This window comes from Myotis nattereri (assembly GCF_964212035.1).
Source record: "Myotis nattereri genome assembly, chromosome: 2".
Taxonomy (NCBI): domain Eukaryota; kingdom Metazoa; phylum Chordata; class Mammalia; order Chiroptera; family Vespertilionidae; genus Myotis; species Myotis nattereri.
The window spans coordinates 31,144,634-31,170,518 of record NC_138076.1 but is presented as its reverse complement, the minus strand read 5'-3'; the positions used below and the strand labels follow the sequence as shown (position 1 = coordinate 31,170,518).

Here is a 25,885-nt window from a genome sequence, read left to right as displayed (position 1 = left end):
TGCTTTGGTCACAGCTTTTGTAGCTCAATAATTGCACAAGTTCCCTCTGTGAGATGCTCGACTAAAATTCTTGATGACTTTAGTCATCACCGTGAGGCTAGGAGAATCTAATGTTCTTGAATTTGTTCCATACTCATAATATATTCAGTAACCATGTGTAATACTCAGACAAATTCTCCAAAACATGCCGACAGCTGTGTTTCTAAACTTTAATAAGGTTTGTGTGTTGGCTATTCCTGCAGCCTCATTAAACAGCCAGCCAGCCAGAATAGTAACTTCCATTTTAATTCATTCAGATAATATTGTGTTTGTTTGTTCTGTCAACCTAATCTTTTTTAGGCCTTTTGGAGAACTATTTGTCTAAGTAACAAAAGTGGGAAAGTTCCTGAGAGATGAGAAATTTAAATAAGATTTTAGACGTTTACTCAACATTAATTCCACTTTATGGCTTTTGAAACTTTAGTCCCTCTCCCCCGCTAATATCATACAAAATGGAACTATGAGAAGAATTTCAGGTCAAGTTTCATGGCTCTAAAGTTGATTAACAAAACAATGACAGTAAGGAAAGTATGATTCCATAGGTATTTCAACATAATAAATTCAAATTTATAATTACAGAGCAGAAAACCCCGATATTTTAAATATTATTCACTGAGTTGTTCTCTGGGTTCTTGCATGTGACCTTTATTCATCAATGTTTGTATCAAACACACACACATTTAAAAAAAAAACAAAAAAACAGGATCATTATCATTATGACTGTTACATCATTTTCCAAAGGAGGACAATGTAATTACTGAAACCTGTTTTACACTGTTTATAATCAATTAGATTAAAGAAAAAGCCCTAATTCTGCTTCAGTAAATAGGAAAAAAAGAGTGATTCATAAAACGAACTGTTTGCAATGATTGACCCAGATTTCCACTCCTATAGGGGTTTTCCTGTTCACGTGCACAGATTCTGAGTTACTCATGGAGGCCTCAGGAGTTCAAGACTTTCATTTTGGGAGTTTCAGCAGAGAACTATTTAGGAGGGGGAAAATAGTCTCACAAATAAACATATTTATTAAAAAAAAAAAAAACAGATGTAGCTCTTGGGGCTTCCAACGCCTCTTAACAGAAAACATCTGCTGGACTTCCTGAATTTTTCTAAGACCTTGAGAACACACCCACACATTTCCAGTCTTCTTCCTAACTTTTGCAACTGCTCGCTTTTGTAGCTGACCGTTGTTCCATCCAAACAGTTGTTCACTTTTGATTTTATTAAAAGTTCATTATTCATTTGTTCATTCCACAGATACCCATTCATTACCTACGGTTAGCTGGGGAGCAAGGGAGAAGATGGGAACACGTGTATGCGTAGCATTGTCAACGCTAAAACCTTGTTTGTCCGTAGGGTGGTTTCGGTGTTTTTTAGTGTTAGCCTTGGCTTTGCTCAGGGAAATAAAACCAACTCATTTTAGTGTGATCCGAGCCCTTTGAAATGAAGAGTACAGTAAGTACAGTAAAATGAAGTCCAGCATATGTCATACACATTTTAATAGTTTGTCATGTAAACTCCCGGGAACTTAGTTTTATGTGTTTGAAGAGACAATAGGGTTTTGTTTCTGTGTTTGCATGCACACGGAAACTAAAACAAACAAAACTTATTTTTCAAAAGCTTCTTCAAAGTTCGAATTTTGGTTTAAGAAAATGTTCAGCTCTGTGACTTTCTAAGTAGCTCCGTGTCACTACAAACTGAACTTATGCTAATCTCAGTCTACGCAAGGTAGTTCACGCAGTCAATTTACTTATATTTTAAGGAGTTATTTTGGTCTAAAAGACCTTAAATTGTATCTCTGCTATTCAAAGCAAAAAAGTATAAGGTAGCAAGACATATGATGATGTCTTTTAATTTCTCTTATTTAAGCTAATTGTCTTTTTGTTATATATATTTTAATTATAATGTTGGCATACAATATTATATTAGTTTCAGGTATACAGCATAGTGATTGGACATGTACAGACCTTACAAAGTGATCGCCCCGATAAGTCTAGTAACCGTCTTTCACTGTACAAAGTTGTTACACTATTATAAGCTGTAAGCCAATTTCTTTTTTAATTTAAACTTTCTGAGTCAATGGAGCTCTTTAGATCTGAACACCTATTTTGAAGGTTCTGCTCTTCCTGTGGAATGCAAGGCTCATCAAAATCAATATATTTTAATGTTTTATTTAATTAATACATGCAGCCACCCACTGCGTACAAGACTGTGGTATGGGTGAGAGATGCTCATTTGAATAAGGCCTGGTGGCCACCCCCTCAGCTGGCACCACCTAGCGGAGGACAGAGCCGGAAGCTCTCCTAGCAAAGACAGAAGGTGTGTGCGGGGCAGGGTGTGAGTGTCCTGATTGTGGGGACACTGAGAGAAGCAGCTGGTCACCAGGGAGGGCCCTTGGGAGGGCTCACCATTGGGAAGTGTGGGCTCTGGGAAGAGCAGGGGTGCGGAGCAGCACCTTTCAAGGAGCAAAGAAAGAAACCCCTGAAAAGAACGTGGAGAACTAGCAGTGGAGAGGCAGGGGGGCAGCAACGGCAGTTACCCCCACAAAGGAGAGGTGTGCAGCGTCGGATGCCTTGGGGATACAGGAGTGGAGTCAAGACCCTTTTAAATACGGGGTTGATAAGAGAAAGTGGGAAGAGGCGGGAGCTGGGGGAGAGGCGGGCTGCAGGAATTATAAAATTCCTGTAAAATCCAAATGCAGCAGATTTCATCAGAGATCAAAAAGATGAATTGTGATAGGAAAAAAATGGTCTTTGTTCAGAGGACCAGCAGGGAGTAAATAAACGATGGAAGATGCCCTAGAGGTGAATCTCTGCAAGACCCAGCAGTGCAGACCCCTGGGGTTTCATGTATGGGTCCCAGAAGTGCCCACTGGACGGTACCAGGTGGGAATCCCAGGAGAGTGTATTAGGTTAAGACTGCCACCTTCCCACTGCCTGAACTGGTGGGGACCTGTCTCCCTCACCACCCAACATTTTCCTAGAAGGGCAAAGAACTTAGACCAGGGAAGAGGCGTGGCTAGAGGACTTGATGACTTCTTAAAGCAACAGGCATGAGCCAACCCAGGACCCCTTCCTGTAGTCCAGGCTCATTGCCTGCTTCTCTGCTCTCTGCAGGTGAACATGGGACACACTTTTTGTTCAGAGAGATGGCACCTGTGGCTGGGGAAATGAACAAGTTCTAGTTGAATAATTTATAGACCATTTGAAATCACCTCATCATTTTCCACCCCGTAGGTTCCTGGGGTTTTCTAAGGGGAGGGAGACTGATGGCTCTTCCCACCAATTAGTGGCCTTTGGGCTGCCTACCAATCAATGTGCTCCTAATGTCTGCTCAGTACTTTCATGTGGTTTCGGGGTAAGAGCTTGGGAGGGTGAGCTAACAGCAGCTAAAGAAATCAAAGCCCATGCATAGTTGGAGGTCATTTTCTGATGAATCACCCTGAGAAGGAAAAACCATGTCAGCCTTTTAGTGGTCACATCCCTGCCTCCTGAATTGATTCCTGGCGTGTCAGATCGTAGCTTCCAAGTATGTGCTACTGTTTTACAAGACGAAGAGGAATATTTGGCTCAAAGAAATCCAGCAGCTAATAAATCTATGACAGCATTAACCATAAATCCCAGATGGAAATCAGACAGCAAATTGTCATGTACAACCAGCAGTGTGTCTGAAATCAGAGAGCTATGTAAGCGGCTGCAAGGAGCAGATATCACCCGTATAGACATTTGTATCTCCCTTGATCTCTCTAGAAGTAGGGAGAAGGGGTGTATTCACCAAGCATTCACTGGATGCAGGACACCCCACAGTCCTGGAGATACACCTCCAAGATTTGCACGCTGTGTGAGCTCAAAGAATTTACAGTGGAACCAGCAACATGCCAGTACATTAGCAGAGATAGACTGCACACAATGCCATTAGCATATGGATACCTCACTGTTGCATGACCTCCTCTAATGTGAATAAAGCCCGAGCTGTCTTGGGGCATCCAGGTAGGGTTAAATTACTGTCCATGAGCATGCAAGGTTATTGTAATCTAGTTCAAAATTTAGAAGTGAATGCTTCATTGTTTTAATTTATTAATAAGCCAAGATGCTTTTCCTACTATTCTGCTAAGTGCTAACTTCTAATGGAGTCTTCAATTTTTATTCTTTCTCATATATTTTTTTCCACTCTCCATATTGTTCACACCTTCTCAATGTATGAAGAAATGTGTGTATGTTTTTCCTGCTCAGCAGTCGTTCTAATTCCATTTATAAACAGTAAACACTTGAGGATCCGTGAACTGCTTGACTGGGTCTTATCTGCTGAAAGGTGAAGAAGGATTAACGTCAGCAGTTGCTTCTGTTGACCAGGAGCTCACAGAGGCCCCGGGTGCTGGTGCTTGGTGGAGACGAGACGGCCGATCTCCTAAGGTTGCTGCTGTCCAGACAGGCCTCCAGATAGCCTCCCACCTCCCAGTCAGGTGAGGTCGGGAAGAGGGCAGAGCATCTCCATGATCCAGCGACTCTCTGACATATGACCCAGATGAAGATGGATAGGGACAAGTTTGATTTCAAATGATCAGTGTCTAGTTTCACATCCCAGCCGTCTGGGAACACCCTCTCTGTTCCAGGTGCAGCAATGAGCTTGGGGGGTAGTCTAGATGTGCATGGAAGTGACAACATGCTAGAGAAGAGCTGGGAGAGCGCCCTGCCTTGGAGACTGAGTCAGGATCAAAGAGGAACGGCGTTTCATTTCCCATCACCAGGAGGCTGGAGCAGAGGCCGCTGTAGAGAGAGGGAGAGCATTCGCAAGTGGTGGAGACATGAAGGAGGAAGGGGGCAACCCCGTGACCAAAGTGGAGGGTGGGAAGGAGGCGAAACTGGAAGGCAGCCTAAGCCCCACATTAGCTGTGGGTAGAGGGTTGCAGTGTGAGGAGGAGCCCACAGTGTACCCCCCATTGTAGGTTGGGCGTCTAGATTGATGTTTTGCTATGAACTGAGGGGCTGAGAAGGGCTGGTCACTGTTCTTTGGTTTTTGCTGGGAGCGAGGCTGGAGGAAATGAGATAAGTTCACCATCAGACGTGCTGAGTCTAAAGTGTCTGATGGACATCTAGGTAGAGACACCAGGCAGGGAGATAAGAGTCACCTTCCTCGAAGTGTTCCCTGATGCAATTGACCTCACACTAGAGGGTGCATCTCAAGAGTGCCTAGGAAAAGAAGAGCTAACAGCTAACCCCCCAAAGAAAACCAGCCTTTTACAGAATGGGGGTGAAGGAAGGAGGCCAAACAGGATAAGTCAGAGGTGTTCAAAGAAACTCCAAAGAGAACCAGCATCCAAGAGAGGAGACTATTTGAGGAAGGGAAAAGAGACCACCCCACTGGGTGCTGCTAAGGATCTGGAAGCTGAGAAAGGCCCTCACAGTGGAAATTACGTCATTGCTGATGGTTGAGGGGAGAGTTTGTCCAAGTGCCCAGGCAGAAACCCTTGCCCTGGTTTGAATGGGAGATAGGAAGTAGATTTGGAATGTGTTCAAGTTCTATCAGAATACAGAAAAAAATGCTCCCAATCAAGATGCTTCCCCAAAACCTCACTCAGAGGTGATGTCAGGACAGCTGGGAGCTTCCCTGAGTGCTGCCACTTCTCCCCTCCCTGTCAGGGCTGTCTGTCATCACCTGATTCATAAAGCATCAGCCCCGCAAAGTACTCTGGGCCATCATCAGATCAGGGATCTTTTGGAGTGAGAAATAGGAATGTTTTAGTGTGAAAAACCTTCCATGTGGCCAGGCATAGATGCAGAGAGAAAACTCTAAACACCCTCGGTGTGTTGCTCCTGCCTGGCTGCACACCATATTCAAAGAAGGACCAACCCAGAAGGCCATGATGATGATGGAGAACAAGACACACACACGCGCGCGCGCGCGCACACACACACACACACACACACACGGCAGCATCTTACAAAGGCGTCATGGGTGAGGCTTTCTGGAGGTAATCCCATTAAGAAGCTGAATTTGTAATGGATGAAAGACAAGGTAGATATTCTAGCCCCCAAGGAAAGCAAGAATTTGCCATGCTTATCACAACCCTAATCGAGGTCTATACTTCAACTCTCTCCATGATTGCTCCCCACTGATGAAATGAACCGTGTGCATCTTCGCTTGTCATATGTGTTGTCATAAGATCTGTGTAGAACCTCAAATGTGCAAGAAGCATGTCAGGAATAAATGTGTGCCTTGGAAGTGCAGCTGGGCACAGTTGTTGCTGCTCATTCTGTGGATGAAAACTGCTATTTATTTTTCCTACAACCAAATTGTTGAGAAGAACTAATGTTCTGGAGGTTGTTTTCGCCCCATGTCATGAGAACAGTACGCCAGCTGAGTCACTTCTCTGGAATGAATGTTAATGTCATTTGGTTTCCTCTCGCCCAAGACCTTGGGTTTCTTGTCTGGACAAATGAGCCATCCATTATCTTTCCACCAGACTGAGAAAAGATCAGTTTCTCGTGGTTTGTTGTTCCTTTTTTAATTGCGGATGTGTGTTCAATGTCTGTCCAAATACTCGTTCTACAGCGGGGATTCTTAGGAGGGCGTCCAGGATGTCCAGATAGCCATCTGCAGCGTCAAGCCCAATGGTGAATGCCAGTCCTTTGTGAACTAGATTTAGCCCTGACAGTGGGCTAAAGACTAGCTCACATCCACGCTGTGGCTCACAAGCATTGCCATCATGTGGCTCTGACTTATCAGTAGCTCCAGAACTTTCAACAATGCCCTAAGTATTATTATTGATAATATCTTTGCAAAAATACTTTGAGGAGCAATTTCCAAAATGTTAGATACTTTTAAACATGTAAATCAGAAAGACTGGATTTTGATCTGGTGTTACTATCATTTAACCTTTCCCACTATCAAACTTCCAAGGCAATATGGAATATGAAAAATTAGTGAACTGGAATGCCAGGCTGCTCACCACTAGCTTGCCATGTTACCTGGCCCAGGCCACTTAGGGCTCATCATCCTCATATCCAAAGTTAGACTAGGTCTTTCTCTAGGGTTTGCCCCCAACCTTATCATTTCATGCATCCATATCAAATAGATGTACCTCATGGTGGTTCTGACATTCTGAGGGTGTCTTCCAGCTCTGTGCAAGTGTATCCTGGTCATTGGCAGACCACCAGCATCTCTATATTCTTGGACAGCCCCTTATGATTAACTCACATGGAAGTCCCTTCACCACCTGATTTCAAGACTCCTGCCTCTGATGCTAACATCTCAGTTACCCCTCTAACACCCTTCCCTCCACGAGTTCCCACCTACCATCTTCTCATCCATGTCCTTCAGCATCTCTTTCAATGATTCCTTTTCTCTCACACTTACTCTAGGAAACAACTACCGTCCTATCTCATACTGCCTCTCCCAACATCAAATTAGAAGTCACTTTTATAACCTTTTTAATTTGTTCACAACCAATAGCTACCCATTCAGACCTTCCTTCCTCTCCAGGAGAGTTCTAACCCCAACAGAAATGGCCAGTGGTGTGTACTGCCTTCCTTTTCATTCCTCAGTTCCATCTGAAGTTAATGCCTGAGGCTCACCCCACCCAGTCTTCTTAACCAGGATGATCTTCTCCTTGAATGAATTTGTTCTCCCAGGAGGTGTGCACTTGATTTTCTATAAACTTCCCTGTACCTGAAAACGTATTCTCTCCAAAATCCTGCTAAACCCTTCGTTCAAGAATTGCTTGACGATTCAATCTTTTTATGTAAGAAAGGTCCACAACCCTTCAGAAATCTTTCTAATGCAATCTTTCTTCAACAAGAACTCTATTAATGGAAGCCAGAGAAAGCATAGATTATGAGATCTATCTAACTATTCCACCAGTATTTTTTTAATATACTTTATTGATTTTTTTACAGAGAGAAAGGGAGAGGGATAGAGAGTTAGAAACATCGATCAACTGCCTCCTGCACACTCCCTACTGGGGATGTGCCCGCAACCAAGGTACATGCCCTTGACCGGAATCGAACCTGGGACCCTTGAGTCCGCAGGCCGACACTCTGTCCACTGAGCCAAACCGGTTAGGGCTCCACCAGTATTTTGATAGTTCAGTGTTTTAGCGTACAGCTCCATCCCCTGCCCCCACCTCTCTTGCATACCCTTTAACCAGAGTTGCTAAAAAGTAACAGAACTGACTTGTTTGGGTTTCACCTTCTCTTTCTGCCCCGATCACTTTCTAGCAGAAGAAGGATTAATAAACCGTGAAATGGCCACCATTGAGCAGCTGTTACAGCAAAGAAGCAGGTTCTTAGATAATCACTGCAGGATGGTGACGAGGTCTGTTTTCCCTGAACCCCAAGCATACATGTGTTTATTTTTGTCAATTTGTCCATCTGCTTTTGGCTCGATTATAGCTTCATGAAGGTTAGTCAAAGAGATATTTTCAGGGTCCAGAGTCATATTCATTACGCAAGAGATGCTCATGTGCACAGTGACAATGCCTTCTGGAACTGTTTTAAAAAGCTGGGTGTGCGTCCCCTCCTGTCCAAGTTAGCTGAGCCGCTCATGCCACTGTAGGCCGCCGTTTCTTCAGCCATAAAATGAATATAAGAACAGCACCTACCTGATAGAGGTGTTGCAGGGATGAAATCAGTTTACTTTTGGAAAGTGCTCCAAACAGTAAATGCTCTAGTCTAGAAATGATAGTTGCTCTTATAACTTAGTCCCATACACGGATCAACTCCACGAACTTGATCGCTATCTCTTAGAACTCTGTACTGGGTCTGGGTCTAACAGGTCCTCACATATCTATATATATTTAGAACATATTCCTTTGAGCAAGTCAAAAGAAAATGAAATTATAAAATAATTAATTATTTAGTGAGTTCAGCCACCCTTTAAAAAGAAAAATGGAATTTGATATGCTCTTTAGACACCATTGGAATTCTGCAATCAAAATTTTCATCAGAATTTTCCCCATGGGAAGTTTGCTCCCCATGACAACTGAGGGAGCTGCCCTCTGTTCCATTGAGGGGTGACATCATAACCCAAAACCATCACAAAATATTTGACATTGCAAATCTGAAGTGGGGTGGGTTCTTTGCTTCCAAAAAGTGCAACTGACTGCCATCTAGTGTTGATCAGGAGAACTACAAGATATTCCTTCTAGTCTCTGCTTTCCTTAGACCGAGAATATAAAAGGTAATAAGAAGGTGTCTTTTTGTTGATAGAAAGTTAAAATTTTATTTTAAAGCAGGTCCATGTAGTAAGCCTTGGGAAATCTTCCTTTTATAGCTTTTTCACAGACCCGTGTTAGCCAACTCCCACATTTTCTCTATAACCTTTAACCCTCCTGAGTCACGGTAGTTTCGTTAAATGGCTTAAGCATGTTTGGCGTATCACCGACGTTTGTCCTCAAAATATCTCGGTTCAAATATTACCAGAACTAAATCTCCCGGAGGAGGGAGTCCTGGCATTCCAAAGCCGTTGCCTCATTTCTTCGCGCTTGATTTCAGCAGATCATGTCTTGTTTATCTACCAGGTCCTAAGCCCGATTTTGATAGGGCCGGCACTCCCTGCCACACGTCTGGGTGGTCCTTTTTTATGATTGCATTTTAGAGGCCTGGAAAGCATCCTCTCTGACAATGCAGATGGAAAGAACCAAGTCATCAGGTAGACCCAAGAATCAGAAATCCCACAGGTCGGCCTGGGGACTGGAAAAGAGCTGAGGTTATGAGGGACATATTTTCACATAGTAAGGTGCCTTAAGGAATCGAGGGCACAGAATAAGAAGGTGGTAGCCCTCCACAGTGTTATCCACTGAAGCTGAGTTCAGAAAAGGTTTAGAAATCATGAACAGCCCGGCCAGCATGGCTCAGTGGTTGAGCGTTGACCTATGAACCAGGAAATCACAGTTCCATTCCTGGTCAGGGCACATGCCCAGGTTGCAGGCTCAATCCTCAGTGTGGGGCGTGCAGGGGGCAGCCAATCAATGATTCTCTCTCATCATTGATGCTTCTCTCTCTCTCCCTTTCCCTTTCTCTCTGAAATCAATAAAAATATATTTTTTAAAAAGAGAAATCATGAACATATTACAATGGATATAAAAACTGTCCTAAAAATAGGACACTCTGGCTTTTTACTTCCATGTGGGAAGAACCTGAATTTGGAGTCAGGCAGAACTGAGTAATTATAACATCCATAATTCACTTACTTAACAGTTAAATGAATTTACTTAACAGTGGATCATGTTATTATGTATGTCAACTGCTGTAAGATGCTGGAGACTGAAGCTCAAATGAGGCATGTCCCAATGTACAGCACAGTGAGTGCTGTGGTAAAAGCAAGTTGAGGGAGCATCTAATCTAGTTCCCGGGTCAGGAAAATGTCCTCTAGTGCCCCTGGGAGTCACCAGGCAATGATGGCAGGCATGTGCAAAGGCCCTGAGGTACAAGAGAAACTGACCCAATTGTCAGGAACTCAGTTAGCCTGGAGCAGAGTATCTGCGTGTGGGAAGCCACAAGTGGGCAGGCCACGCTAAAACTCAAGATGGAAGCCCCCACTACATATGACTCCAGCAATGTATCAGAGGGAACCACTGCCCCCTGAACTGGATCTAGGATTAGCAAACAGGTAGAAACTGTTAATTAAAAGGAATGAGATTAGTAAAAGAAATGAGCACTGCAGACCTAGAGAATGGCTAAGAGAACAAAACTGATGACACCAAGTGCTAACAAGCACCTGGAGCTCTCCTACATTGCTGGTGGGAATACAAAATGGAACAGCCAGGCTTGTTTTTGTTGTTGTTTTGCTTTTAGACAGGAAGGAAGGGGGGGAGGAGAAACATGGATGTGAGAGAGATCCATCGATTGGTTACCTCCTACACGAACCCACAACCTACGTATGTATCCTACTGGGAATAGAACCTGCGACCTTCTAGTGTACAGGACAGTGCTCCAACCAGCTGAGCCACACTGGCCAGGGCTGCAATTGTTTTCCATAAAGTTAAACATACCCTTTCTGTATGACCCAACAATCCCATTCTAGCCTATTTATAATAACATACATCCCACCAAAAAACCACACATGAATGTTTAAAGAGCCCAATTCACATTCACCAAAAACTGGAAGCAATTCAGATGTCCTTCCACAAGTGAATGGGTAAACAAATTGTGCTAATGGGACACAACAAACATGCTTCAAGGATACACAGGACTAAACGGTTGGTACACAGAAACGGGACAGAAACAGGGCGGGTGAATCTCAAATGCACGATGCTGAGTGAAAGAAGCCAGGCTCAAAGGATGACATACTAGATGATTCCATTTGTATGACAGTCTAGAAGAGGCAAAGCCACGAGGCTGGAGAGAGATCAGTGATTAGCAAAGGAGCAGCTCAAGGGATTAGGGCTAATGAAACTCTGAGCACTTTTCAAAATTCACAGAATGATACACACACAAAAAGTGGTTTTTATTGTATGTAAATTTAAAAGTCTTTAAAAAGAAATGAAAACACTAAGTAACTTTAATGAATATAAAATAACAGATAAATGAGTTAAAGCCAAGGAAGGCGGAATAGAAGGGAGAGGAGGAAGAAGAGGCGAAGAGTGATAATCACACCTTTTCTAATGACAGCGGAGTTGGAGCTCTATTACAACTTGTCCTATTCCGGAACCTTTCAAATAAGAATCTGTGTACCACAGCCAGGTCAGAATCTGCTCTTGCTCTTAACCTTTTCTTTCTGTTGGCCACTTATTTTTCGTAACAGACCAACTCTATACAATGCCAACTTCAAGAATATTTTCTCTCCTGTGACTATGTTTAGTCTAAATGCAAGATAGATGTAACTGTTGGTTCTGTCCCTGGTCTGTGCCACAGATGCTAAAATGTCAATCTCAAGGGCTCCCAGCCTGGTGGACAGTCACAGCAGGATGGCCAATATTTGGAAGGCCATGCTCACCATATTTCCTCTCGCTCCTTCCATTAGCAGGCAGCATTCCCTGGGGTGTTGACCAGTCCCTATGTACAGAGCTCCCCACTGGGCAATGACAGAAACACAGTCATTAGAACACGCAATCTCTACTGTGAGTCACACCACACTTGAGTATAACCTAAGAACATGACCTAAGAACACCAGTAAAATATTGGCATGTGCATTCGGCCCATGAAAATTAATAGCCTATCATTGAGGCCATAAATATGGACAGCTAACTATTTGATTTACCTGTAGCTGTATGATTTGGGTGACTCAGCAGTTGCTGCCTGTTGTAGTTGCCACTTTCTAATCATATAAGTATAGTCCGAAGCCACCCTGTGTTATTAACTCATAATGACAGAAAGGTTGTTTGATGATGATCGTTGATCTCGTTCTATCCCATGTTGACAGCTCCTAGTTAGAGTGTTTCATACTTAATGGGAGGCCTGACAACCAGAGTCCTCTGTGTGCTTCCCGTGGCCCTGGAATCTGCTTCTTCCAGCCCGTTCCTCCCCTGCCAGCTCTGCTCACAAAGGCCCTGGCTCATCCACACTCAACTCCGTGTCTTGTTGGAGGACAGGAGGCTTAGGAAATCAAGTCCGTCTGTTAGGCAACGGTTCACCTTCAGGCAAACGAAATGTATTTATTGCCGCAAGCACAGAAGCAGTGAAAGGCTTTCCCAGAAAATCAACTTTTCTGGCATATGCCAAGCAAAATCACATCCAGGCTATAAAAAGCTTGGCCTCACGTTAGTCTCAAAGCCATTGAGTGGGACTGCCCTTGGACGGCCTGTTTTTAGAATAAGGGGCAGAGGTTTTCGACTTATGGGTCCTGTGGGTGGAGAACCTGAGATGATACATTTTTATCTGCTTTAAAATGTGACTCTGTCCAAGTCAAGTCATTTCCAATACAACTATAACCAGAGCATCCGAGAGTCACCGAAGACACCTGCTGATCTTTGTGGGGGTTTTTCTGAAAATCATGCATAATGGAAACTGGTGATGTCTTGGGCTTATTTTTTACTCGTGTGTCTAATTTGGTCCTGGCTCCCTTCGGGCAGTGCTGTTCTGTGGACTATGTGCTGGCCGGGTCTCATTTCCATTAGGATCACACCCACACGGACCAGATTCCAAACAAGGAAAGCTAGGTCTCCATTTCTTCAGATTTGTTCATTTCTCTGGCAGACATTTTTAAAAGGCATTTGGCTAAATGTTGTTTGTGGGTTTTGTTTTATTTTAGTTTTTAGTGTCCACTCTTCTTCCTTTTCTGAATATTATCTGTCGTAAATTCACTGGTAAGAATGTATGAAAGGGACCTGGTCATACCCAATGTGACCATGAACCTCAGGCCTCCTCTTGTTAATCTTCGCCTTCACCAGACTCCTTTTGTGGTTGTTAGTGTTTAGGTCGAGTTTATTGAGGCATCATTTACGTGTAAACCAATGACTATTGACAAATGTATACAGCCATGTAACAACCACCCAAATCACGATATAAGACAAGCCCATGACTCTCTCTCCCTCCGACCCCCGCCCCCAAGTTTCCCAGTGCCCTTTTCAGTCAGTCCCCTCCCTCTGCCCCACCCCTGGCAACCACTGACCTGTTTTCTGTCCCTAGTTTTGCCTTCTTTAGAATGTCATATAAATAGGGTGATCTCATCATATCACATAAATAGGACGGGAGCCTTTGAGTCTGGCTGCGTAATTCGTCCTTGTTACACATGTCAGACAGTGTCTTCCTTTTTACTGCTGACTAATGTTCCACTTTATGGACATACCAGTTTGTTGCTTCACTTAATAACTGAATGTCCAGCTGATGGACATTCAAGTTGTTTCCAGTTTTTCACTAAAATAAATCAAACCGCTGTGGACATTTACCTACATGCCTTCCGGCAGGTATATGTTGCACTGTATAAGAAACTGCCTCCGTTTCAAAGTGGCCACCCCACTTAGCCTTCCCAGCAGCAGCGAGCGAGGGAGCTCCCTCCACCTCCTCTCCAGCACTTGGCATCACCGGTGTTTTCTCCGTGCGTCAGCCATTCTAGTGGTTGCAGTTATATCTTATTGTGGATTTAATTTACTCTCTCAATGCTTAGCATCTTTTCAAAAGTTTACTTTCCACTCATGCATCTTCCTTGCTGAAGGCTCTGTGGAAATCTTTTACCTGCTTTTTTCATTGGGTTGTTCATCGCCTTACTGATTTCTGCGAGTTCTTTTTATATTCTGGATAAAAGTCATTTATCAGGTATGTGTTTGTAAATATTTCTCCCAGTCTGTAGCCCGCTTTTATGTGCTACTGCATCTTAAAGATCACACTTATTAGTCTTATGTTTTCTCTGGTGGCTTGTGACTTTTGTGTCTTAGCTAAGAAATCTTTGCCAATCCAGACTCATGAAGATTCTTCCCTATATTTTCCTTCTAAGGCTATAGAAGTATTATAGCCTTAGCTCTTACAGTTAGGTCTATGATCCATTTTGACTAAATGTTTGTAATGGAGAGAGGTAGGGTCAAGGGTTATTTCTGTACATACGGTGGATGTTATTTTCTTTATGTGGACACTAGTCCTACAATCTGTGTCAGGTAATTTTAGAAAGCAACAATTCCAAAAGCCCATATAATTTTGCCTCATAGAGGTGGTGTCCTTAATTTGGAATAGTACCCAGGGCAGGGCTAATGTTTTGTTATGTGCTAAATAAGAAGCTTTAGGTAAAACAGCACATTTAACATCAGCTCTGCCTGTTCTTCATGGAGGCAGTCATCCATTATTTACTGATACTTATTATACGTGTAACACACTCTTCTAATACAGCCTTTACATATTAGCTTGGAATATGGTATTAATTTATCCTGCCAAGGTCATCAAAAATTGCTCACAAATGCCCATGATCACCCCTAAGAACAATGACCAGTTCTAAATTTTAGATGAAGGAATTGTCTTCCTGAATCTTAAAATGCAGCCCTTCCTGCCTTTGGAGCCATTTTACATATTTTCGAATGTGTGTGACCAGCTCAGAGGATAAGCTGGGAATTAGGCTGGAATCCCCTGAGAGTAACCAAGAATTGCAGCATCAGAAGGCCGGGAAGGTCTGGAACACATCGTCAACAGCCAAGGAAGGGAGGGGCCCCCAGGAGACTACAGAGGATATGGGGTGTCTGGTGGGGCGCCCAGTGCCCATAAAAGGGGAGGCAGGAAGAGTAGACTTAGGAAGGAGAAGGGATTTCCTAGTATTCAGATGTTGGCCAGTAACTCATGAAAAGCTTATTCTTATTCTACCAGGAAAACCCTGTACTGTAGATTGAAAATCCTGATGTGCAGTGAAGCAGGTTTTATCCTTGGAAACATCTCGCTTTATCCTTTCCTGACACATGAAGCTCCTCTTACTTCCCCACCCAAGGCGAGTTGTAAGGTTACTAAACTATGAGTGCAAACAGGCACCACCTTGGGGTTGGATCAGTGTGAAATTTCTTGGGGCCCCAATTAACCATATCTTCTGCCTTTGCTTTCGCAGCTGAAGTAGATTTCAGCGTTATTCCGCACGTGCACATATCCAATTATATTTTGCCCCTTTTACGGAAGTGAAAATTCTAAATTCATGAAAGCTTAGTAAGTGTCTCAGGACTTGAAGTGCGTTCACTCCACAGCCGTGGTATTTAAGCAATGTGTAGTCAAGTCTGAACTCATTCTATCTACTTTGTCAAGACTTCGACTTCCAAAACTGACCCCGGGCATCCCACACATACTCCAGTAGTGATTTCAAAAGGAAGGAGGCATTGTGCAACCTTCCACCCTAACAGTGATCAAAGTTCGTTCTGTCTTGCTGCAGATATCACTGAAGCATAAGACTAAGAAAATTGTAATTAGAAATAGCATTTAACAGACATAAATGTTTTCCTCTGTCTGACTCAGGAAGCCTGGCCTTCCTTCTAAGAACCAACTTCATACATAAGATACTTTTCTTGTTAAAAGATACCTGTCGGATGTGGGGAGGTGGAGGAGGATGTAGGGGAGATAAATGGTGATGGACAGAGTCTTGCTGAATAGTGTCCAGATGATGTATTATGGAACTGTGCGCCTAAAACCCGAATCATTTTCTTAACCAGTGTCACCCCAATAAACTTAACAAAAAGGAAAAAAATTAAAATAATAACAAAAGATACCTGATTCTCCTATGAGAACGTCAGAAAGGGAAGGAGGATGGGGCCATGCCACGATTCTCAAACTTCGGTACACTTAAGAAACCTGCTGAGGGTCATGTCCAGTGCAGGCCAGGAGGTCTGGGCCGGGCCTGAGACTGCATTTCTCTCAGGGTCCCCGGCGGCTGACACAGCTCATGGACCTCACTTGAGTAAGAAGATCTAATGGAAGATGGGGGGCTTCAGAGGCAGCCTCACTCCCCAGACCTGATGGCGTAAGAGTCGGTTCTTCCTCCCGAACCTTCCCAAGCCCCCATTGTCCCTCCTCTCACAAGTGAGGGAGATGCCTACTTTATGCATTTGTTATGGGGATGACATGAGATGAACCATTTAAAAAAAAAATAGCATGTTTTATTAGAACCACCTCAGAAGGCCATTAGAAGAGGAACCATTTTTAAGAGCTGTAACAGTGCTTCATCCCAGAGGACACACAAGCAAATGCTACTTTTCATTATCCTGTTTCCTGGGAAGTAACACATTCACACAAATCAAATTCTCTGGTGGGACGGGGCATAGTCTATGGTCCGTTGGCTTTCAAGAAATTCTTTTGTGCAAATTCTTTTGTTGAGTATAGTGCAGGAATTTTAGGAGCGTTGGTCACCCAGGAGCTTTTGAAATTTATGCAAAAAAACCCATTTAAACTAGAGTCCTATTCTTTCTGGGCTAATTTTTATTTTTACATCACTTATTACAAAAGAAAAGGAAGAGATGGAAATAACTTTTCCAATTGGGACTTTTCAGCTGAGGGTGGAAGTTGCTAATGATGATGACTAATTAGCACAGAGGGAAATCCTCTTTATTTACCTGGCCATTGCAACTGCTCTTGACAAACACACACGATGCCAGCATGGGCAGGATATCCTTGGGAAAGATCTCTGTCCCTAATGGCCGAAACATGCATTAGGAGGCCACTGGGTCGTGACAAAGATGTTCCCTAAGTCCCAGCAGCGAAAGCCTTGAACTGTGGCAAAACTGAGTTCAGTCCCAGAGGACGGGGCTCTGCTGCGGATTCTCTCCAGACTCTCCCTGGCCCTTCCCCAGGCCGGAAGCTGGATGGAATTTTGTGAAATGTTCCATCTGTCAGAAGCTCAAGATGCCTCTTTAGAATGACACCAACTTCACACCCACTAGGATGGCTATAAATTTTTTTTAATGGAAAATAACAATCTTCGACAGGGATGTGGAGAAATCTGGCACTCTCACACCCTGTTGGTGGGAATGTAAAATGGTGCAGCCACTGTGAAAAACAGTATGGCCGTTTCTTCGAAAGATAGACATAGAATTGCCATAGGATTCAGCAATTCCACTTCTAGGGACGTACCCAAAAGAATTGAAAACAAGGACTCAAACAGACCTTGTGCATGCATGTTTACAGCACTATTTACAACAAACAAATTGTGGTCTATCCATGCAATGGAATATAATTCAGCCAAGGGGGTGAGGGCACGAGTGGGTTGGGGGGGTGGGGGGAAATGGGGATTAAGGACACATGTGTAATACCTTAACCAATAAAGAAAAAAAATGAATAAAGTACTGATACATGATCATGCATGGATGAACCTCAAAAAAAGTATAAGTGAAAGAAGCCAGACAAAAATGGTCATATAGCATACATGTGATTTCACTTATATGAAACTAGAGGCCTGGTGCATGGATTAGTGCACTGGTGGGGTCCCTCTGCGTGGCCTGTGGGGATCGGGCTACAGCAGGCGGCTGGAGAGGAGCCTGAGCCGGGGCCTGTGCCACACCACTCCCACTCATTCTGGCCCACTATGCCTGCCGTGGGTTTGCACCCAGTCAGTCCCAATTGGGAAAGGCTCACACCACCACAGCGGCGCTTGCCAGCCGTGAGCCCAGCATCTGGCACCCGTCGGTCAGCTGAGCTGTGCTCCCATTGTGGGAACACACTGACCATTGGGGGCAGCTCCTGCATTGAGTGTCTGCCCCCTGGTGGTCAGTGCATGTCATAGCAACCAGTTAACTGGTCGCTTGGGCTTTTATACATATAGATATCAAGAATGGATAAATCCACAGAAACCAAAAGCAGATTTGTAGTTACCAGAAACTGGGGTGGGGAGGAACAGGGAGTGACTGCTCAGTGGGCATGAGGCTTCCTTCCAGGATGATGAAAATGTTTTGGAACTAGATAGAGGACATTGTGAATGTACTAGAAACCGCTGTAAAATGACTAGTTTTACATTATGGGAATTTCACCTCAATAAAAAGAAATAATTGACAACTTGCTCCAGAAAAGGGAAGATTAGAGCTTTATTCCAAAAGTCAGACTTCCCATCCAAGACTTTATGGGTATAAAGAAGTTTACTGACAATGGAAGGAAAATGAGTACATGATGTAGTCACTTTCCTCGTCAAAGAAAATTGAGGAAAGGTTAATGAGTGCAAGACAAGAATGTGGCTTTTCATCGTTAAGACACACATTCCATTTTGATGAGCAGTGTGTGTTCCCCTTAGTTGGCTCCATACAGTAATCCCCTGGATAGAGATAAAGTTTATGGACAGAAAAAAATGACAGTACTAATGGGGAACATTTTATCCCCCAAAGGACACTCCCTGTAAACACTGACAGGCCTCATGATGATTAGGGAACGTAAGGCTGAGGGGCATGGTATATGATCACAGGAAGGCTATATTCCGACAGAGCCACAAACAAAACAAAAATGAGAACAACTGGGAAAGAGTCATAAAAACCAGAATCAAAGCATATTTTGTCCCCAAACTTACAGCAGATGTAGCATACTAAGACCCCTGACTGGAAATCGACGAGCATGAGCCTGGGGTGTCACGTGTCCCAGGTCAGAGCTGTCTGTCTTTGACCACAATCTCCCTCAATTAGGAAGCCTTATTTTTAATCACATTCTTCAAAGATATTAAATATAGTGGCTTTGCCACAACATAAGATACTACCCTCAGTGACTGATGCTTTCTGCGCTGACTGGACTCTTCTGGAACATGTGGAGGGTGGGGCAGGAGAACTCACTATCTCTAAAACTCTGACCTTGCCCAGAGAGATTCCTGCAAGTCCCCTTTGTCCGAGGCGTCAGGGGTCCTGAGCTTGGGGAGAGCTCTCATTCGCCAGCTGAAACCTTAATTTCCATCAGTTGCTTCCACCCCAAAGCAACCTCTACACCGGTCTGTCTGTGACATTAATGCTGAGGCTTGGCCTGCATTTTGAAGTTGTTTGCTTCACCTCAGCTGTGTGGAATGTTGCAGACAGACTGTAAACATTCTGTAATGACTAACAAACTCTTTAGCTGCACCGTTTATATAGGAAGAGTTACTTGTAGGCAGTGGAAGAGAAGACTAGAAGTAATGGCTCAGTCCCCCCTCCATCTAAAGCAGCAGTTCTCAGCCTGTGGGTCAACACCCCTTTAGGGGAAGAACGACCCTTTCACAGGGGTCGCCTAAGACATCGGAAAACATGTATATAATTACATATTGTTGTGATTAATCACTGTGCTTTAATTATGTTCAATTTGTAACAATGAAAATACATCCTGCATATCAGATATTTACATTACGATTCATAACAGTAGCAAAATTACAGTTATGAAGTAGCAATGAAGGTAATTTTATGGTTGGGGGTCACCACAACATGAGGAACTGTATTAAAGGGTCATGGCATTAGGAAGGTTGAGAACCACTGATCTAAAGGCAGATGGGAATTTGAAATGTGAAAGCAAATCGGGCTTAGCAGGTAAAGGTTCTTTATGGTGAGTAAACAGCAGACTTGTTCATTGAAAAAGGAAATCAAGACATAGAACTTTATTTTTCATTTAAGTGAACCTGGGAGAGTTCATTAGAACATTAACTATAATACATAACTTAGTTCCATTAATCAGAGAGATAGAAGCCCCTTTTTAATCTTTTTACTTTTCTTGTGGTAAAACATACAAAACATAAAATTTACCATCCTAACTATCTTCACACAGTTCAGTTGCATTAAGTACATTCACAGTGTTGTGCAAACATCACCACTTCCCATCTCCAGATCTTTCTCATCTTCCCCACGGAAACTCTGCACCCACTAAACAATGACTCCCCTTCTCCTCTCCCCATGCCCTTTCTGTCTCTATGAGTTCAGCTGCTCTAGGAACCTCATGGAAGTGGAATCACACAGTATTTGTCCTTTTGGGACTGGCTGATTCACTTAGCATAATGTCCTCAAGGTTCATCCACGTTGTCACATGTGTCAGAATGTCCTTTCTTTGAAAGGTGAATAGTATTCCATCATATGGATGGACCACATTTTGTTTATCCACTCATCTCTCGATGGGACACTTTTGGCTATTGTGAAAAATGCTCTAGAAATATCTGTTCAAGTCTCTGCTTTTAATTCTTTTGAATATCATCCCATATCTGTTGTATGCATTATATTGGGGTAGAGATTAAAATCTTAGAAATTTGTTTGGAACATTTTTTATATGCTGAAAGGACTTAAAAAAAAAAAGTTGACTGTCTCCAGTGCAATAGTATCATCATTTCACAATAGCATCGCTTTAGTAAATTAGGATTATTTTCTCTTTACATTTAATACCTTTTTCCTTTAAACTCTGTGAATTCTTTTTTTTGCCAGAAATCACTTTGGGGTTATGGTGGCAACAGATGGTAGTTTACGTATAATGGTCTCTGAAGATCATCGCTCTTTGAGAATGAAAAGCATAGTTTCCAAAGCAACGTGACTGAAAGTGCTCATTCATTGCTATTCACTGTGGAAATTGAATGTATGTTGTTTCTACAGGGTCAGCCCGGGCAAGTGGGCCACCAGGGATACACTGGGCCCCCAGGGTTACAAGGATTCCCAGGACTGCAGGGCCGCAAAGGTGACAAGGGTGAAAGAGGCTCTCCCGGGAGCATAGGCCCAAAAGGAGAAGTGGTACGGAAAACTTGGCATTTCCTCTCGTTTTATGGAGGGCAGCGGGTGTGTTGACCTTCATTAAATTTGTTTACCTTCTTTATAGGGACAAAGAGGCGTTTCTGGATTCCCTGGTGCTGACGGAATTCCTGTAAGTTTTTTGTAAGATTAGAATTTTAAAACATTGTATGCATGGGAACCAACACGTTTATGACTTAACAGCAACATCTTGAGCTAAACCTGCTTTTTTTGTTCGTCACGTAAAATTTGTGGGGCTACATGTAGGTCTTTTTCTTCCGGAATCCAGTCAAATGCTGGACAGACTTTTTCCCTTGTAAACGTTCTTCTGGACTTGGCTTCAGAATGGAGGAGACTTTGCTAGAACCGGACAGTGTTATGTAAGGAAAAGCTAGAGCATCGCTCAGATGTGCTGGCTAAGGAGCCGGTCTCGAAATTGTGTTTGAACCAGAGAACAACCTGAATATAAAGTAGCACAGCCAAGAACGTGGACGGAATGAAGCCCTGCTGGACATTTGTGCAGCTTCTCAGATTCTTTGTAGTAACCACACATAAACGAGAAGAGGAGGCATGGATTATCCATGAGAAAATCTCAAAATGCCATAAAATGTGTTTTTTTAACCTAGTTTACTTTACTTCTTGTGGCATAAAAAAATAAACAAAGCAGCCTGACTCACAGCCTTCTTCACAGGGACCCGGGAGCAGAGTTCCCAGGGCCGGCTTCCTGCTGATCTCCTTCTCGGGAATAAATGTGTTTATCACACATGCAGACCCACCCCATCTGTCTGCTGCTGACGTTTAAGGACCCTCACCCATATGCACAGATGTCTGCACCCTTCCCCTGCATATACATGTTCTCTGTCACCGTGCTCACACACACACACACACGCATGCATGCATGTGCACATATGTGCACATTCATGTGCACACACAGGGAGAGAGAATCTTCAGTCTGCACAAGTAGGGCTGTCCCCTTGCAGAAATAGAGTAAGGTCCTGAGTGGAGAGTCATCACAGAGAATTCATACCTTTTCTTCCGATTTTAGCTCCGCATTCAAGAACACTTTTGCCACAGTAGAAGGAAGCAGTCAGAGCTAAAGAAGGGAAGTTGTGATCACAAGACATGAGACCTACATGGCCAGTGATCCTAAATGTCACCTGAATGAGGCACTCAGATACGTCAGTTACAAAACATGCAGCTGTGAACAAATAAGGAAATAGCATTCACATTGGTCAGGATCTTGAGAAATTGGCACAGTCGAAGAATCTGCAGATTTCAAGGGTTAAACAAATAATAAAAGTATTTTTCTACCAACGGCCTCAAACTAAATCGCCCATCTTTTTTTTTTTCACCCGTCTTTAAACTATTTTCTTGAACTATTTAAACTGTTTATCATATTTTTGCTTCCGGAAGTTGAAATCTGATTTAAATCTGAGTGACATTATGGAAAAATATTGTAACTAATCTGTATCATATTTTAATTCGTTTCTGCACTTCATACTCATTTACTATCAGATGCAAATATTTCACAAATAAGGGAGTAATCATCGTAAGGGAGAGTGATCATGATGAGCAGATAACTGATCATTTTCTACAGAATCTTGGTGCTGCTATATATAGTCTCTCTAACCACAGAACCCTGATACTGCATATTAACTTAAATGTCACCTGCCATCTCTAAGCAGTTAATGAGCATAGCGTTTGAAGGACCTGGGTAATTTTAGCTGTTTAGAAGTTGTGTATAAAAAGTGATGTGCAGGGAAATCGTAGAGTTGTACACACAGAAATGTATCTAATCAGAGGAACAAAAAGAGATGGACATTAAGCTCAATATAACTGAGATTTTTCCTCGAAGCACAATTTCAAAAGAAGATCAGATTGACATGCAATTTCAAATCAGTCCTAAGGAAATCAGAAAGACCCAATAGCAGATTGATAATTCAGGAGAAGACTAAGGAACTCAGATGTTCATTTGAAGCAAAAACATCCTAGGATACCACGGATCTTAAGCAGAACAACTGCAGAGCGTGTTTCTCTGGCTGGATTTGAAGGGTCAGCTTTCAGAAACCCCCCAAAAAGGGCCCTTTCCTTTGAAGGCTTCAGACAGCTGGCTCTGTAACAGCTGGAGAGATTGTTCACCATGGTTTCCAGAAGCCATCAGGATTCCCCTGACTCCCCAGGGTTGGCTGAAAGGGCTATCAGATCTCTTTTCTGATGGCACAAGTTAAAGCAATGGCTTTGAACATCTCAAGCAGAAAGATATGCAGACAAAAGGAAAATTCTACTTTTCTTGCTGTATTCCTTAGTATCATTCAGAATACACGCACTCGGTGTAGAACTGGTTCATTTGTCTTGAAATTTTCCAAATTTCTCAAAGTAAGTCTAAAAGACATCTTAAACGCCCTCAAAAATTACTCTGGACTCTATGTTAGGCCTGCTCTTAAGAAAATAAAAATTTTAAAGAAATTACATAAATGCCCTAGCCGGCTTGGCTCAGTGGATAGAGCGTTGGCCTGTGGACTGAAGGGTCTCCGGTTTGATTCTGGTCAAGGACATATGCCTGGGTTGCGGGCTTGATCCCCAGTAGAAGGCGTGATGATTCTCTCTCATCATTGATGTTTCTATCTCTCCCTCTCCCCAATAAAAATATATTTTAAAAAAAGAAATTACATAATAAGAAAGCATATATTTAAACATCTTTTGTGCAAAGAAGAGCAAAAGGGGCTGTAGTCTCGTAGGGCATAAATTATAGTTAACCCCACCCCCGGATGTCTCCCAGAGCCAGGTGAGTGCTATTGAGGTGCCCACAGACTTCACCTGGCCTACTCCTTCAAAAGACATCTGATCATGTTGCCTCCCCTCTTCCACCAGCCATCTTAGAACACCTGACTTGCTTTAAAATCTTAAAAGGAGTGTTTCCAAAGAATGCAGAAAGAGGAAATCAGTTTGTCTACCTATGGCTAAGCCACTGATGAAATTCCACTGTAGGTGTGAATCTCTTACCTGTTTAGGATGTAAGTCCAGAAGTCAGTCGGCCATAACAGATGAAGACACCTTTGTTGTCCCTGAGAAGGAGATCACTGCTTCTAGAACTTTTTTCTAGAATTTTAAAATCCTGTCCCTGACAAAACAGTGCTCCCAGGCACCCAGTGCAGCAAAGAGGAGAAATGCCAAGACAGTTTACTGCTCACCAAAACCTTTGGGAAACAGAACTTTGTCTTGAAAGCCTTTCCCCTGCTTAGAACTCTGCCCGTGTGCCTTTGTCTACTTATTCATTCATTCATTCATTCATTCATTCATTCATTCATTCATTTTGAGCTGTCGTCCCTTGGATTCATGCCAGTGGCATGAGAGAGACGATTTAAAACTGTTTTATCACACACAGTTATGAAAACTAAACACCTCTGGGCTGAACGACTCACTTCCTTTCCTCTTTTCCAGGGACATCCTGGGCAAGGTGGACCCCGAGGACCGCCTGGCTATGATGGCTGCAATGGGACCAGGGGAGACGTAGGCCCCCAGGGACCCTCTGGCATTGGGGGTATCCCCGGATCTCCTGTGAGTATCATCAGCACAGCACACCCTGTTCACATGGTTAGCTCTGGAACCTGGATGGCTGGCACCTGTCGGCAGAAATGTATGGAAGTGCCCTGTTCTCTTTCATGGCATCCGGAAGGCCTAGCACAGGACCCTTAAGAAATGGTCTTGGAAAAACTTTGTAAGGATGGTGTGTTGCCTTCTGTTCACTCACCAGCAGGGGCCGCAGGCGCACACTAACCCTGTCTTTTATACCCTGAGGAAGCGTCGCTCTCTCCTTGGAGGTTTTCCTATGGATATCTAGGCATGATCTTCCTGGATTCAAACAATTTTATTTTCCATATTCATGCTCCAATTCAAATAACATTGAATTGTAGGGCAACACGAAAGCTTAAATTCTAAAAAGCTAAAAGTTTGACAAATTATTAGTCACAAGATGATTAGAAATCTTGATTCGATTCTAAAATCCTTTGTGATGTGAAAGGACAATGATATTCTTCAGCATATCCAATACGAAAGGGTGTTGTTTTTTAATGGAAGAACTTTTGTATGTTAATCTGTTTCATGGCCTCATTTCGTTTTCAAGGTCTTTGCAAAGAATATTGAAATATTTTTCCGTAGTGTTACCCTCTTACCACCAAAATACTGCACATTCAGGGTTATGCTAAAATTTTATCTGGTTAAAAAAAAATTTATTTTTAAGGTGGGGAAGAACAGTCATAAATAACCTTCACCTGTTTCCCCCTGAAATAATCAATTTCTCATCATCAACACCTCTGCTTTCCAATTCGCACTTCTTTGACTCTTCTTTTACAACTTCAACTTTTCAATAAGCTACATCATTTTCTAGTCTATTCCAACAAAATAATTTTTATCATCAACAAACATATTGATTACTTTAAAAATATTGATTTCATATGTAGGTGTTAAGACGTGCATGCATGTACCTATACATGCACATGTGTACTTGACACAGTTTCTGTTTTAAAGAGCGACCCAGTATCTCTCCCACAAATGGAGCTTCAGAGTACATGTTACTACCTTCAGTACACTAATGCCAAAGAAAACACAAAGTAATAGTACCCAAAAAATAGCATGGTTTACTAAAGGATTCGTTTACTGAGTGCTCATTTGGGTTCTTTAAAAACACAAATTCTATAATGTCTTTCCATTTTAACTTTGAAGAAAGATACTGTTGGATAAATATGAAAGTAAAAGTCTCACCTTTGTGGTTGGATATAGTGATTAGTGTTCAGAATAATCTAAATGAGCTATAAG

At 42.8% G+C, this 25,885-nt stretch overlaps 1 protein-coding gene across 1 annotated transcript in view; it reads left to right on the top strand.

The window, feature by feature from the left end:
* COL4A2 (collagen type IV alpha 2 chain) overlaps nt 1-25,885 on the top strand; it is a 189,061-nt gene that overhangs the window by 96,859 nt on the left and 66,317 nt on the right. Inside the window, exons 5-7 of the mRNA XM_081084483.1 lie at nt 20,939-21,073; nt 21,159-21,203; nt 24,512-24,628. Coding sequence (XP_080940609.1) covers nt 20,939-21,073; nt 21,159-21,203; nt 24,512-24,628 — 297 coding nt within the window. The remainder of the gene's footprint in view (nt 1-20,938; nt 21,074-21,158; nt 21,204-24,511; nt 24,629-25,885) is intronic.